Source organism: Gavialis gangeticus, unplaced genomic scaffold, assembly GCF_001723915.1.
Source record: "Gavialis gangeticus isolate Ggan-Ray unplaced genomic scaffold, GavGan_comp1, whole genome shotgun sequence".
Lineage (NCBI taxonomy): Eukaryota > Metazoa > Chordata > Crocodylia > Gavialidae > Gavialis > Gavialis gangeticus.
In genome coordinates, this window is record NW_017729032.1 from 37510833 (window position 1) to 37526297 (window position 15465).

Here is a 15465-nt window from a genome sequence, read left to right on the forward strand (position 1 = left end):
TAACATTTTCTGAGAACCACTGTTTTAGACAGATTTGTAGCAAACAGAATGAACTGAATTTGGCTTCAAATACCTGTAATATTTAGAGGGGAGTAATAAACGAACAGATTTTTCAAGTTAAGTGTAGCCTAACCTTTGGGGGAGGGCGGGTGGGAAAACAAGTAACCCAAAGCAGGGGTGCCTCAGGCCTGCGGGCTAGATCCAGACCACAGTGCCATGTCATCTAACCCACAAGGCTCTCCTTGGTTTGGAAATGTGGTGGCAGGAGAGTGCTACCCTACTGCCAAACTTTTCAACCCACAAGGAGCCCTGGCCCCCCAAGAGCTGGACTGGGTGTCCAATTGCAATGTACAAGGCCAGGCTTGGGTGGCATGGGGCCCCATGGTCCAACTGCGGTGTGAAAGGCTGGGTGGGGGAAGTGCCACTCCCAGGAGTAAATCTTGGTAAGCAGGGGAGAAGGGGGACGCTGCCCAGCACCAGGGCCCACTCCCAATGCTTGGTGCAGGGGCAGGACTCTATCCAGCCTGCAGACCAGTCTTGCCCCACTCATCTGGCCCATGGGGCCAGAAGGTTGAGCACCACTGACTTAGAGCAATCAAAATCATCAGTAGCTGCAGCAAGAAGATTAAAAAAAAGATGTCATGGAAGGCTCTGAAAAGTCCTGGTCTGAACAGTGCTGAGAACGTTCCAGCTACATTGTGGCAAACCATTAGCTAGGGTAAACTGACCTACCTTAACTGACTTTGGTGGAAGATCTGGCTTCTAAACTTAGTGTTTGTGCATATTGTGGTACCAGGCAAGTCCCAGCACTGAGTGGCTAAAGGACAGCCAACCCATCTCCACTCACTGATGCACTCCAGACACAGAAGAACACCTCCAATGGCTACTCTCAGGAACACCGGAGACTGAAGCGCTGAGAGCACTTTAGTGCAGACAAACCCTTAAAGAGTCTATGCCGTACCATGTAATGTTAGGTAGTTGAATAGTACTCAGCGGGCATGCCTACATGTACGCTTTAATGTGCAGTAGCTTATTTTACTATGCATTAAAGCAGTACGTAAAAAAAAAATGTCAATATGCTAACATGCAGTAAAATAGGCTACTGTGCAGTAAGTGTCACCTAAAAGTATGCACTTGAGCTACTGCGCATTAGTGCAACCTAATGCACATTTATTTAGGACCTCATATTGGAGGCAATAAATTTAATGTACATTAGTAAAAGCACGTTAATGCACATGTAGCTGTGCCCACTGGCACTTCTTGTGTTGCCCGAGTAAGGGATATGGAATCAGGACTATAGCACGTTACATAGAAAAGACAGGCCAATTTTAAAAGAGCATTAGAAAAATTATAAAGTGTATGATCTTATTCATATTAACCAGGCCTGACCTCAGTTTGTGCCGACCGTCAAAATGTTGGCTTAAAACTGGAGATGGGGTTTCCTCCCAAATTCTCTGGTCAGGTCATTTGAGCAGTATGGCAACATTGCTCCCCTGTATTCTCATTTGCCAGGCAAAGGTAACAAGCAGCTTCATAACTCACCAAGACAGGTTTGGGCAGGTTGTCATTCTCACATATAGCTGACAAGGAGAGGCCGAAGAGCTTCCCAGGAATCAGGGATGTTGGAGACACTGGTGTATTGTCCATCTGAGTGCCTGGACCACGCCAAAAGGCCCAGTTTATAATTGACCTTTTCCTCTTAAATGGTTTTTGGCTGAGCTCTGAGGAAGAAGTGAGGTATTTATTAGAAGAAACGTATTTCAATTTTATTTCCAATATTTGTTTTGTGGTGGTTGCTATGGTTTTGAAGGAAAAAATTCTATCAACACAACTAAGTCTTTGGCATTTGGCTCAGCCTAGTCCATGGTGAGCCATACGTGGACATGAGCATGTGGAGAATGCATCTTATTATCTAGCCTCTTAGAAGGGTCAAAGATCTACACTGCACTGCTACATTGCAACTTGAATATGCATCTGTACATGCAGAATTAAGACAATCAGTCTTTGACTTCACTTGGATCTAAATCGTTACTGCACTAAATGATTCATTTGCTACCCATATGCCCATTTTTGTTAAATTAAAAAAATATATATATATTTGGTGCTGTTGTACACTGGTAATCTAGTCCAGCTCTTTCCACACCTAATGACAAAGAGTCAGCTGATGGGATATGGTGCATTTACAAACAAAAATAAACTGCTGTCTTTCTTCCCACTTTGCACAAAGTAAACCCATTAATCAGTGCACTTGCTGACATCTTGGCTTTAATCAGCATCTTCCAGCTGGCCCTGTGAGACTGGCCAGATTATTCTTCATTCATTTTGGTGGTTTTCATGAAGTTGGGTAATACTGAAAGCTCTGAACAGCATTATTTACAGAAGCTCTTATTCACAGCTCACAGGAAAGGAACCCACGGCATTCTTATATGCAAAAGGAATTTCTTCACATTTCTCGGTTTCAGCATGTATAAACGACTGCTTAACAGCAAAGAGATGCGTTGGCCTCTTTAAGGTGGAAATATGAAATAGAAAAAGTAATGCTGATAAATCTTCTCTTTTATTTTTGTCTTCAAAGCCAACTGATCCTTAAACTCTGTGCATCTATAGAGCTTCTACTTCCTGTGTTTTCAAGATGTGGTACACCTCCCAAGACATCAGCTTCAGTATATTATAGACTTTTACCACCTGTGCTTTCTGGCATATGTCTTTACATTTTTGGTGATTTTTGTTATGTATCATTCCATGACCATGCTCCTTTTGGGAGTGGGTGGAAGTCTTTTAATGAAGCATTTACAGGAAAGTTTAAATTTAAATTTGAAAATGTTGACAATAAAGGCTAATGAAAGATTCTTTCCATGAGTAAACTTATGTAAGGTATACATTTAAAAACAAGCCAAAGCTTCAAGAAAGATAGGAATGACAAGGTTCAAAACTGTCATTTAACATGCCATGAGTCAGAAGAAAGGAATAACCGCTGATGTCTAAAAACTTTATTTTTGTTACAGATGAACTAGATATAAGAGTGTGGCTAAGGTTCATTGGTTGGAAGTTTACCTTTGCGGTGGCAAGGATATTACTGTGTTCTGTATATTGTGCTCATTGCAAGTGAAAAGTATAAAGCTCTTGTTTAGATTCAGAAGACCTATTCCCTTTATAGAAGTGTCACAAAGTCATAGAAAACTAGGGCAGGAAGGCACATCCAGAGGTCCATCTTGCTCAAGGTAGGATCATCCCTATCTACACTATCCCCATCTAAAAAAAGTGTTTGTCAAATACAGGCGTGGCTAACCTGTAGCACATGCCATAAGTGGCATGGGCAACCTCTGTGTGTAGCATGCATCGGGGGGGAGGCAACACAGCAGCAGACAGGGCAGGAAATAAAACAGATATAAAAAAAAAACAAAAACAAAAAAACAGGCAGGTAGCACAGAGCAGGGAGCAACAAGCAGAGCAGCAGATTGGGTAGGGGTACAGAGCAGGGAAAAAAAGGCAAAGCAGTTGATGGGAAGAGGATGGCAGTAACGTGTTTGAAGGGTATGGGGCTAATTTGTGGTATGCCAGCCAGAATGGCTGGCCCCCACTTGTCTAATTTAGTCTTAATAATGCATAACTAGCAGACACACTGGCCATAAACACCGCAAACATCTTAATTTGGCACAAGGAAAGTAGAACACTGTCAATGTCCTGCCACTGCAAGCAGGGATGGTGTGAAGGGAGGATTGCACTGGGGCGCTTGCACTCCTCTTGATTCTTGCTCCACCCAAAGTTTAAAACCAACCACCTGGCAGTGGCAGCAACATCTCTAGTCAGGCAGTGCTGAGGGAGTCAACTGACTTTATGGCTCATTATAATTTACCTGATGTCTTCTAAACTCTTTATTCCACAGGTGTTAATGACCATCTCTTCTTTTTAATGGTCTTGATGTTGCACCACTCAAGCTAGTCTCTGTTCTGCAATGCTGTTGTCTGTTAGCTGCTCCTGGGAATGAAGCTCCTATTTCACAGCCCTGCAAATTTTTTAAACTCATTCCAATGAAGTTATATTTGTTTTGACCTCAGTCAAACTGAATAATACCACCCTAGGTCCCTAGCATATTGATAAAGCTTCTAGCTTATTTTTAACTAGAGAAAAATATATGTTGCCTTTATATGTGATGATGTACCTCACCACCTGCATACCCCTTTTCAAAATTCCAGATCTACCCATGACTACAAGGACAAGAACTGGTTGTTAAAATATGCTCAAGAGATTAAAGGAAGACCCAAGAGATCTTTCCCTTCCCTTTATGAGTACTGACAGATAGCTATGAAACTACAGAAAAGTATATATTACAACCTGTAGGTTGTAACATTGGAAGAGTTTTGCCAATATCAGCATAAACCTCTCTTTGCTTTATCTATTTCAGCAGGGGCATCTCTACCTCTTGAGCAAAGAAGCCTGCTCAAACCATGCAGAAGTCCTATGTATATTTTAGCATTTGCTTCCAACATGTCTTCTTAGGGTATTGTTACACATTACACTTCACATGAGTTATATGTAGATCATAGTAAGCATTACTATGGCTTGGGAAGTTTTCTGAGCAGTCGCACATGAAATACTTACTACCATCATAGTTCTTAGTATCCCACTAGAGTCTAGAACTGGCTCCAGTGAGACCCCAGGTCTGAAACCAAAAATCAGCTGCTTTTCAGTCTCAGCCCTAGGATTGCACTGGAGTTGGCTCAAGGCACTGGTGCAGCCTGGAGGCTGGGAGCTGAACAAACAACTATTTGTTGGGCTCTCCCTGCCCCCTGCCCTCTGCCCCACAGCCAGTTTGAACCAGCTCCCATGTGGTGTTCTTGTTGTGACAAGAGGGTGTGAAGGATTCTGGGAATTCCCTGGGTAAATAGTTGCCTGTGAATGAAAAAGAACTGGACTCAACTGACAGGAGGTTTCTTCCAGTCCCGCTTTCTTATGTTTATTACTGATTGGTCACCTTCAAAAAAGTCTTTTATGGAGCTATGGAAAACCTTTTTTTTTTTTTTTAAATATTATTCCAAACCCTGGAATACAAACGAACAAATAAGTTAAAACAATGAAATGCCAGTATCATAAAAAAATCCTACTAGTTCAGCAACAGAAGGAAACCTTTAGTTAGCCTGAAGAGATTTCCAGCCTAGAAAAGCCACTCCACTGCCACAGTGCATGAGCATGACTGAAAGGAAATCACAAAGTGTGGGGAGGAAAGGGGATGCATGCATATCTTTGCCAGAACATGCAAGAAGATAATATGTGAGAGAAGCTCCAGCTTCTTTTAGGTTGAAACACAAATAGGTTATTTAGTACTGCTTAGGGAGTACTTTTGTACTTCAGAACACAAGCCTGGAACTTGTAGGGCTTCCTTCTGTGAATTAGTCCAGGCCAAAATGGTAAAATGATAACATCACCTTGGTTGCAAATCTTTTTGGAGTTGGCAAGTTTGGCACGATGTGCCTTAATCATTCTGGTGCAGTCCAAGTCAGTGCTGCTTGTACTGTAAGTATGGTGAAGGCAATTCCGTTGCGAGTCAGTTCTACCAAATTACTGCCACGCAGAGTGACAGACTTTTTCCCTATGTGAAACTATTCTGAACTGGCCCAAACACTAACCTGGTTAGCAATCTGTGGCCTCTCTCAACTAAAACTTATACTATTGAATACTTCCATGGTCAATGAGATTTCCGTTGTGTATGGAGACCAACCTAATGTACTCTCCTTTCTCTTTTAACAGATGATTACATAACAATTTGGATGCCAGACAAATAATTCACACTGGTCAACTATCTGAAGTTAAATAGTAACCAAATGTGTGTTTATAATACTCTACAGGCATGTGCTAACAAGCACTTTTTGCTCATTATGTTGTAATAAATTAAGCTAACACGTGTGCTAGAAGCCTCCTAAAGAGGCAACGCACACATTTAAACCCCTTTCATGCTGTAAATACTGCTGTGCTTTTATAACCAGGTCATGGGAGGGCCATCAACTTGGTTAGCACAAGGATAGCAACTTTTTCACATTACAGACATTTGTCAACTGTGTCTGCATGTCAACACCTACCACCATGCTGTTGGACTGCTGGCATGGTCTTGGCAGCTAGTCTGTTCTGCCTCAGAAAGGGACAGCGTGTCATGCACGTACAGCAACACAGGTATCACCAGGGTTAAGATACCCTGGGATGTTAGAGCAATGGGGATAGACTGGGAAACTCTGCTTACACAGACATAGGTTAGGGGTCATAATGTACTCAACATAAGCATGTTACTCTGTTAGCACAACATATGTCTAAAACACTGAGGTTTCCATGGTTGCTAATTGTATATTAGCCACACTGTGTGTGGACAAAAAGCCAACTATATCCCTCAATGGCTGCAAACTCACTTACAAGTTTTAGTAGATTTTGTGCATAAGTTTCCATGATTACTTTTTCATCCCATTTCAAAGAACCCAACAGAATAAATGGAATGCCTAGGCAACTCCTACTAAAATTAAGTGAAGCATCAGGATTCCCAAGGTTGATTACCTCACACCTCTTCCCCTCTCAATTTGTTGTGAATTTTTCTGGTACGTACAGTCACCTGGCAGCTACTAACAACAACCTAGCCTTTGGCCAGCCGACTTGAAGATCAGCTGAACGCTGAATTATGACTACTGGCCTTTGCAGTGCTGCCCTTCTCCGTTTTCCTAAACTAAAGCTCAGGAGTGCAAGCCAAGAGGAGTACATGAAAACACATGTTAATCAGGTGTGCAAACAGCCTAACCTTTGCATCACTTTAAACTGCTTTGTCAGTCAAGGATGAAAATAGAAAAGCTCAACAAAGCAATTGCCTTTTATTCCTACTTTACACAAAGCTTGTGCATTGTTTGAGCATTGTCCCAACCCTCTGCTGACCCAAAAACCAAGATGCAGCAGCAGCCTTCCTTTATCTCCAGTAGTTTGCACAGCCCTATCGCTGACAACTTTACATCATTGATTTGCATTTCTGTTTTCTCTTGCCAGTCGATGGCAGGTGCCAAGCTGTGCCTATAAAGCTAATTACACCTGTTTGCTAAATTGCCTCATTCCTAAAACATGCCATGAAGTAATATATAATGCTAATTACTAGGAGGCTGAAAAGGAAATGAATGTATATAAAGTGTAATTAATTTCCTGTATAATTTACAATATAAATGGACAATACTGCATATATGTAATTAATTTCAAGAAACATTAAAAATAGAATTTACCTATACATCATGGGTGAAGATATCCACAAAATATGAGCTGATGGGGAGATGCAAAACACATTTCTCCTAGTGCATTAATTTCACACCTCCGCATTATGATGAATAGTGCATTAGTGCAGAGGCCCCAACTATACTCAGAGTGTTAACATGATCAATGCAGATACAAAGCCCTATGCACCACTAAATAAGAAAGAGCTTCAGCCCCAGAAAGTTTACAATCAAAGGCCCTAATTCTTAAAGATTTACTCACATGCTTAACTTTATGCCCTGGAAATGGTTATTCTCATTGGAGTCACAGTGCAAGGCATTAAGCATGCATGTGCTGATGTCTTTGCAGGATCAGAAGGAAAAAGAAAGTATCCCTGTTTTACTCCAGTGGAACTGATATACAGAGATTATGTCCCCACCTCAGGAAGGTACATAAGCACATGCCAAACCATAAGTATCCAAGTCACCCTATAGAAGGAGGTGTTTACAGTTACCACCTTACTAAGTCAAGATGCCTCGCCTGTCATTCAGGAACCTTGTGGCAGGGCTAGTAACTGAATACAAATATTTTGAGTTCCTGGTCTAGGACCTTAACCACAAAACCATCTTGCCTGCTACAGAAGAGTAAGGCTGCGAAGGAAGAGGATTTCCTTGATCAGCAAATAAACCATTAATAAAAGCAAACAGGCAGGACAGAAGAGAACTGGCTGGCTGGCTTTGCTGCAATTAGAATGATCATTTGACAAGCAGTTCTCTAAAAAAAAAAAAATTAACTTAAAAAAATATAAACTGCAACTCAAAAGCAAACTTGAGTAAGAGAAAACTGTATCATATTCTCTTATTTGGCTGAAAGGTGCATCTCTGCCCTCTTCCTCCCTTCTTTATCTCCTGCCACATGCCTGCTTTCTACAATAGCTACAAAACCTAAACACTCTCTTGCTAAATGAAGCTTCTGTGAGGAGAGTGATGGACTTACCATTTAGTTGCTGGCACACAGCCAGACGACTTGGCTTGAGTATAAACTGGCACTGCAGGTCTCGGGGCAGCTGTTCCATTAATAAGGACCCCTGAAGGTCCAGAGGGGAGCCACAGTCCTTTGATCCTTGTGCCTGAGACATAGCATCTTTAATGTGACTCATTTTAATTCCAAAGGGATATTCATGTCCTGCTCAAAGAGAAATCAAAATTATCTTCTGCAGACTGAGAACCTACAAAACTCAGTATACTTTGAAGCAGCAGCATATTATGCATCCTGGCCACCAATACTTATTTCCTGGTAACCTCAGAATAAAATGATGCTTTTTTAATTTAAAAGCCACTACACTCATAGCTAAACTGAGGTACTAGAAAAATCAGACCCACTGTGGTTGTACTGTGCAAAAGCCAACAGAAAATTACGAGTGATATTTTTTTCAAATCCAGTCTTTATTTTTCACTGTTTGATTTGCTGTACTGAAAAATGTCATTATTAGGTTTCCCAGATTGCTGGCAAGAAATGGAGTTTTGGGAGTCCATGAACAAAATTTTGTCAAGCAAAGAGGATGAAGGGGAATGCTACATTCAATATGAAAGTAAACTTCCCTTTCTGTCCCTGGTAACTGGGCACCCATCAATGCAGACAGGCACTCAATGATAGTTCCTAAGGCTGAAACAGGAAGAAAATATTAATCACACAGTTAGTGTGATTAATAAAATACAGACTAGTTCTATCCTGGCCAAGCTGCAATACTCAGGGACTCTACAGCATGTAGTCAGTTCTAGGGGATCTTACAAAAACTCCACCTGAAAAGCTCTCCCAGGGCTTGTCTATACACAGAACTTAGACTAATTTAATTACAAGGGTGCTGGTACGTGTTTTTAATTAAATTGATGTAACTTTGTGCTTAGACTTGGTCAAGCCTATTTGTGCAGGCAACCATCAAAGATGCAAGGCAGAAAGAATCTGACATGCTTTAGCTAAACTGTCTTCTGAAGTGCATCTGAAAAAGGCTGGGCCCTTAATACATCCAGTAAACTTCTGAGTTAATATCTAGGGTCGTATCAATTAATAACCAGTATACACCTTCTTCACCGTGGATTACATACTGCATAAGGATCAATCAACTAAAAAGATTTTGCCACCTCTGCATCCCATGAAGCTATATTTAAAACTATTCATGAGTATATGCAAACTACACTGTATATGAGACTCTGGAAGACAGTTTGGTGTGCTTCAAAGCCAGAGCAGTTTGTACTGTCTATAAAGATGCACTGGTTCAACATTTTATAAAATATGAATACTATTTGGCTCCATAAGACATCTGGGGTTAAGTCTGCTACGAGAAGGAATGGGATGATTTAGCTGTGGCTAGATTTGAGGCAAGAAAAAAGAAAACCCACTAACACTTCTCATTCCCACTAACAATTCTGTTCATTTGCACAATCTAATGTGATACAACTACTACCGCAGATCATGGAAGGTTCTCAGCATTGAAAAGGGGGGTCAAATCCTTGAAGCAAATCAGACATGGGCCACTCCAAAACTTAATCTAATGCCCACTGGGTTTTGGTGGAGGCCCCTGAGGGGATAGTCTAAAAAAAAAATAAAAGTCAGTTTAGGCAACGAATTGACAATGTTTGGGTCAATTTCAGCAAGAGGGTCACAGCCTGGCTGCTTTCACTCAGCTAGTCAGCAGAGACAAACATAGGGCTGGGAGGTACTTCTTGGGTCACTGAGTCCAGTCCTCTGCCATGCAATTGCATCATGGACAGAAGAACTTTAGTACACTGCATTTCCCCAGCACAGGCTGAGTTTCTGCTGCAACAAGGAAACACTGTAAACAATGCTGTGGCAAGAGAGGAGGAAATATGACAAAGCCAAAAAGGCTCCATAAGAGGATGCAAGTTATTAGAAAGGTTGGCAGCAAGAGGAAGACTGAGCTGTACCAAATGGAACACAGCATAAGTTGTGGTGAAAGATGTGGTACTTTCAAAGACTTTAAAGGGGGGGATGACACAAGGAGAAGTGGCCTGCAAAAAAGGACTCAGCCACATCTGGGCAGCACTTCATGAAGGCAAACCCTCAAGACAGGGAAGTAAATTAAAAACAGGAAAAAAATCCAACAAAATTAGGAAGCCTCAGTTCAGGTTTTCTGTATCTCTTCCTTTCTTTTTTTTAAAGTGAAAGTTAATGAGTGAATGCTGGAAAGCAAACCCATTCCAGACACTTACCTATGAGCGGGTAAGGAGCATCTTCTTTTCCTGAATTCACCCACAACTGGTAGTCTTTTTCAGAGCCCTTTAAAAAAAATCAAAGTCACCAGCCATTGAGATTGTAGTACATTAAGGTTCTCACCGCAATATAGTCTGTCCTAAGGGATTAGAAACAAGGGAACTCTCTCAATAGTTTCTACTCCCATAATACCCAAATAAACAGAACAGCTAAGCTTTGAAATATTTGCATTATCTTGCCACACAATATGGGCTGTGAAGGCAAGATCCAAGCAGCACAAGTGACAGGACATCTATACAATTCTAGCAGCCTTACTTACTGGATCCATCTCTCTCTACAGTAGCAGTGGGAGAGGGGGGAACAGTTTGCTAAAGTGCTTAACTGATCTTTGCAGTGCATTTATCCTCAGAACAAGCTTCTGCAGTAGAGAACTACTACTACCACCATAGTATAGGTGGGGAAGAGAAGCACAGAGCATCAAAACAGAAATTGCCAAACTGAAGTGGATCAGCTATGCTGGAACATTTCCCCTGCCTGATGCAGGGCAAAGGGCAATGTGTTCCCCTCACCTGGGGATTCCCTGGGTCCCTTGCTGCCCTGTGTCAGGTCTTGCACTGACTTACAGAGGCAAGGGTCAGCATGGACTCTGCCACAGGGCACCATGGGAGTTGGGGAATCCCCTGTGCCCTGGGCCTCCACACAGGGACCCACGCTGACCTGTGCCTCTGCCTGAAGCACAGGCTGGCACAGATCCTGGCAAGGAGGCACGGAGCAACAGGAATTTCCCAGCTCCCATGGGCCACCTTGGACTGGGATCCCTGCTATCCTTTGCCTCTGTGTGCTGGGATGTGCGTCAAGTCTTGCACCAACCCGGAGACATGGGTCAGCATGGGTCCTGGCATGGAGGCACAGGGCCCCAGGAATCCCCTGGCTCCTGCACCACCCCACATCTCCTTGCCAGGACCTGCCCTGACTTGTACTTCACAAAGAGGCATGGGAAAGGTCCCAGCATGGAGACCTGGGGTTATGTGGATCCTGGCATGAAGGAAAGGGACACCCAGGATTCTCTGGGTTCTGTGCCTCCACTCCAGGACGTGCAGGGGACTTTTCTGGCCTATAGAAATGTGCCCCAGGCATCTTGGTAAACAGGGAAAGCCAGGAAGGTACTCTAGGGGCCTAATCCTATCCATGGTGAGCAGGATTGGCCCCTTAAGTTCCTAGAACTGCCCACACTCTCTTATCACACAGCAAGTAGACGTTGGCCTAAAAGCAGCAGAATTTATAAGTACTTTTTATCACGCTACTGATATGGTGCAACAAATGACAGGGACGTTCATTTGCTTGGTATTTGTGCCATCATAAATATTGTTGTAGAGGCATAAATGTGATGTCAGTCAATAGCTGTTTCTACCCAAGGAGACTAAGCAATTTGTCCAAAGTCACAAAGACAGTCTACAGCACAGAATGAATTTAAATCTGGGTTTCTCCTTAAATGTGCTTTAACCACTGAATCAACCATCCTCCCAGTGACCTACCAGACCTCCCTTCTGAAACAAGAACCAGCTCAATCTTACTTTTCTGCAGATTTCAGCTGCCCAACCCTCTCTATACTGCACATGTGAAGTGGCAGCACTGCAGACAGACAGCCTCAGAGGCCTTGGCCCTTCACTACAAAGAAAAAGGCAGGCGTGAACAAATGGGGCAAGAATTCACCCTCGTATACACTCACATTACTCCAGCAAACAACATAACCTTGTAGGTATGTGAATGGCATGAGAATGTGGCCCTTCCCCATTTTCTTCCTAAGCAGGATACTCTCTTAAGAGATGTAGAATCATGATGGAAGAAGCAGCCAGGAAATCTCTCTCGTACAATAAAAAAAACCTAAGAGATCCAAGAGCATCAATTCCTTATAGCCAAGTCCATGAGAGGGATGGGGTCCTCTACCATGTTTTATGGGTTGTTGACCCATTATATCTTTTAAGATCTATGAATGAGAGTACTGACACACTGCAGAATACATGGTTAGAATGGATCTGGGATGGGGACATTTTTTGAAGAAGTTATGCAAAATAGTTCCTATGGAAGTAAAAGATTTTCTAAATATGCTGGGTTACTAGAAATAAACTTAAAAAAACAAAGACCCCACCTCTCTTGCACATAAAATATAAATAAAAATACTGTATTATTTCAGATACACTGTGAGGCAACTGTGAATAAAGGACTCACATTTGACAGCAACCATTTAATGGCAACAGGACATTCCCCAAACTCTCAGGTCTCTTTGGTATTTTGCCTTCTGCAAGCACCTGCACTAATGCTGACACACCCCATAAAATCATGGCTGCTTTCACTCAGATTGACAGAAGCCAAGCTTTCTGGACCACATTAGTGCTGCCAAGCTAGCTAGCAAGAGGTAGAAGGAATATAAAAATAGGCATTCTGAGTGCCTCGGGGCTGGCAGCCAGAAGCAAATAAATACAGTTGAACAGCACAAACTCTGAATGGCAAGATGGAAAAAGAAAGGGGCTGGTAAATTCAGTTTTTAGGGGATGACTTATTTCCAATTGCAAGTCTCACCTCTGCTTTACAGCACTGTTCCCAAAACTAGCAGCCCAAACCCTTTTTGTTACCCTATGTGATAGTTCAGAACAACTGATCAATGACATTTTGCAGAAACTAGTAGCTCGGTCAGACAAAGGACACCATGAGAAATGCTGATGATTTCTAAAACGCAGTGAAGTCAGCCACAGTAATAGCTCCATTAATCACATACCATATGAAATGTATTTCATTTAATTACCATTGAAAAATCATACTCGTGCCTTTCAGATGCTTGTCTCTGGGCTTCCATGATATGAAATGACATGAAAGCATTCAAGATGTTCCATAAGGAAAAGCTACTTCTCTAGTAAAAGCAATTGCTGGATGTAGCTGGTATGCTTTGATTGATATACACAATGCAGCTTTTTCCTTAGCCTGTCTGATTTTATTGCTAGTTGTGCAATATGCCCATAATGAAAAAGCCTTCATGCCATGAAAATGCAGAGGAAAAAAAAAAACCCTACTATATTACTTGGAAGAGTAATATAGCAAGCAAGATATTAAATCATCTAGATAGCTTTTCATTCTTTTTTTCCCCACTCAAAGTAGTAATTTAAACCAGGGTGAAAGATCAGTATGTATACAAGAACACTAATCTGAATGCTGCACTAACAATGGAGTAATAACCAACTCCTTCCCTTTAGGCTAAGGGAAATGCCCCTTTTCAGTGTTGCTGTTTTAAATGACTGTACTTCCCTATTCTGTATGCAGAGAAAACAACACCCATAATGAAGGGGAAACAAAGCGTATCAAGAGAACAAGTGTATCAAGGATGCTGCCTAAATCCCCTTCTGTTGCACAGCAGACTGGGAGAGACAATGGAGCAGATTCTGATCTATGTCATCTCTTTGCATCATACTGGTTTTAAGGATATTTTTTACACTGATAGAACAGACTCATTCAGACTCACGAAGATTACCCTCATTCAGCCCACCATCATACCCTACAGCATCACAGAGCCATAGAAAATTAGGGTTGCAAGTGACTTCAGGAGGTCATCTACACCCTGCTCAAAGCAGGATCATCCCAGTCAAGGCTTTGTCTAGCCAGGTCTTAAAAACCTCCAAGGATGGAGATTCCAGAACCTCTCTGGATAACCTGTTCCAACGTTTTACTACCCTCCTAGTGAGAAAGTTTTTCCTAATATCTAACCTAAACTTCACTTGCTGCAACTTCAGACTAGTGCTCCTTGTTCTGCCATCTGCCAGCACTGAGAACAGTCTAGTTCCATCCTCTTTGGAACCACCCTTCAGGTGGTTGAAGGCTGCTATTAAATCCCCTCTCAGTCTTCTCTTCTGCAGACTAAATAAACCCAGTTCCCTCAGCCTCTTCTCATAAGTCATGTGCCCCAGCTGCCAAACCATTTTTGTTGCCCTCCACTTGATTCTCTCCAATTTGTCCACATCCTTTCTGTAATGGTGGGAGGTGGGTAGCAAAATTGAACACTACTCCAGATGTGGCTTCACCATGCTGAACAGAGGGGAATAATCACTTCCCTTTATCTGCTAGCAACACTCCTACCAATGCAGCCCAGTATGCTGTTAACCTTCTTGGAAACAAGGGCACACTGCTGACTCACAATCCAATTATTGTCCATTGTAACCCACAGGTCCTTTTCTGCAGAGCTGCTGCCCAGCCAGTCAGTCCCCAGCCTGTACTGGTGCATGGGATGGTTCTGTCCTAAGTGCAGGACTTTACACTTGTCCTTATTGAATCTCATAAGATTTCTTTTGGCCCAATTCTCCAATTTGTATAGGTCTCTCATCGGAGCTGTTCATGCAGTGTTGCTCATTTATGAAGCTAAATACTCCTAGGAATTGGTCTCATCTCTACTTACAAACCATAGACAAAAAGAAGTGGAGTGAAGAAGGGCTTAAACACAGTACAGGGAACTGTGGCAGACTTTCTTTACTCAAGGTCTGCAGTATACTCTGAAGACAAGGGAAGACCAAAAGGCAAGCAGGGGAAGAGGCATTCTTATACCCTGAAGTTCTGTGGTCAGACTTGACTTCTGCCAGGGCTGGGCCTTAGGTATTTAGACTTAGGATTGGCATGTAGCTCCCATAATCCCAGGGCTGCTCTAAGGTAACAATGATACATCTTCAGCTGTCATACAGCCTCTTCCCATGGTACAAGCAGGGTATCTGAGGAACAGTGTGAAGTGTAGTGGCATGTTGGCACAGGCTTCCTCTCAATGCTAGGTCTACCCATGGCAAAATGAGCTCTGCCCACTCACTTGCACTTGAGTGTCCAGCAAGTTGGTAGAATAAACATCTCAAGAGGGATCCCAAATATGTGCCCCAGGGCCATACTCAAGCTCTTGGCCTTAGAATAGCCAGACAGCAGCACTGAGGAGGCTTAGACTTGTAGTTACCTGGAGCTACTCCTGAGCAATCCACTCTGCCTTATGGCTAGTTT

General features: G+C 42.5%; 1 protein-coding gene across 3 annotated transcripts in view; it reads right to left on the reverse strand.

Moving 5' to 3' along the window:
- ARHGAP20 (Rho GTPase activating protein 20) overlaps nt 1-15465 on the reverse strand; it is a 100361-nt gene that overhangs the window by 18362 nt on the left and 66534 nt on the right. For all 3 annotated transcript variants that reach the window (XM_019525316.1, XM_019525317.1, XM_019525315.1), the window contains 3 exons: nt 10443-10509; nt 8209-8397; nt 1543-1721 (listed from right to left, as the gene is read on the reverse strand). In XM_019525316.1, coding sequence (XP_019380861.1) covers nt 1543-1721; nt 8209-8397; nt 10443-10509 — 435 coding nt within the window. The remainder of the gene's footprint in view (nt 1-1542; nt 1722-8208; nt 8398-10442; nt 10510-15465) is intronic.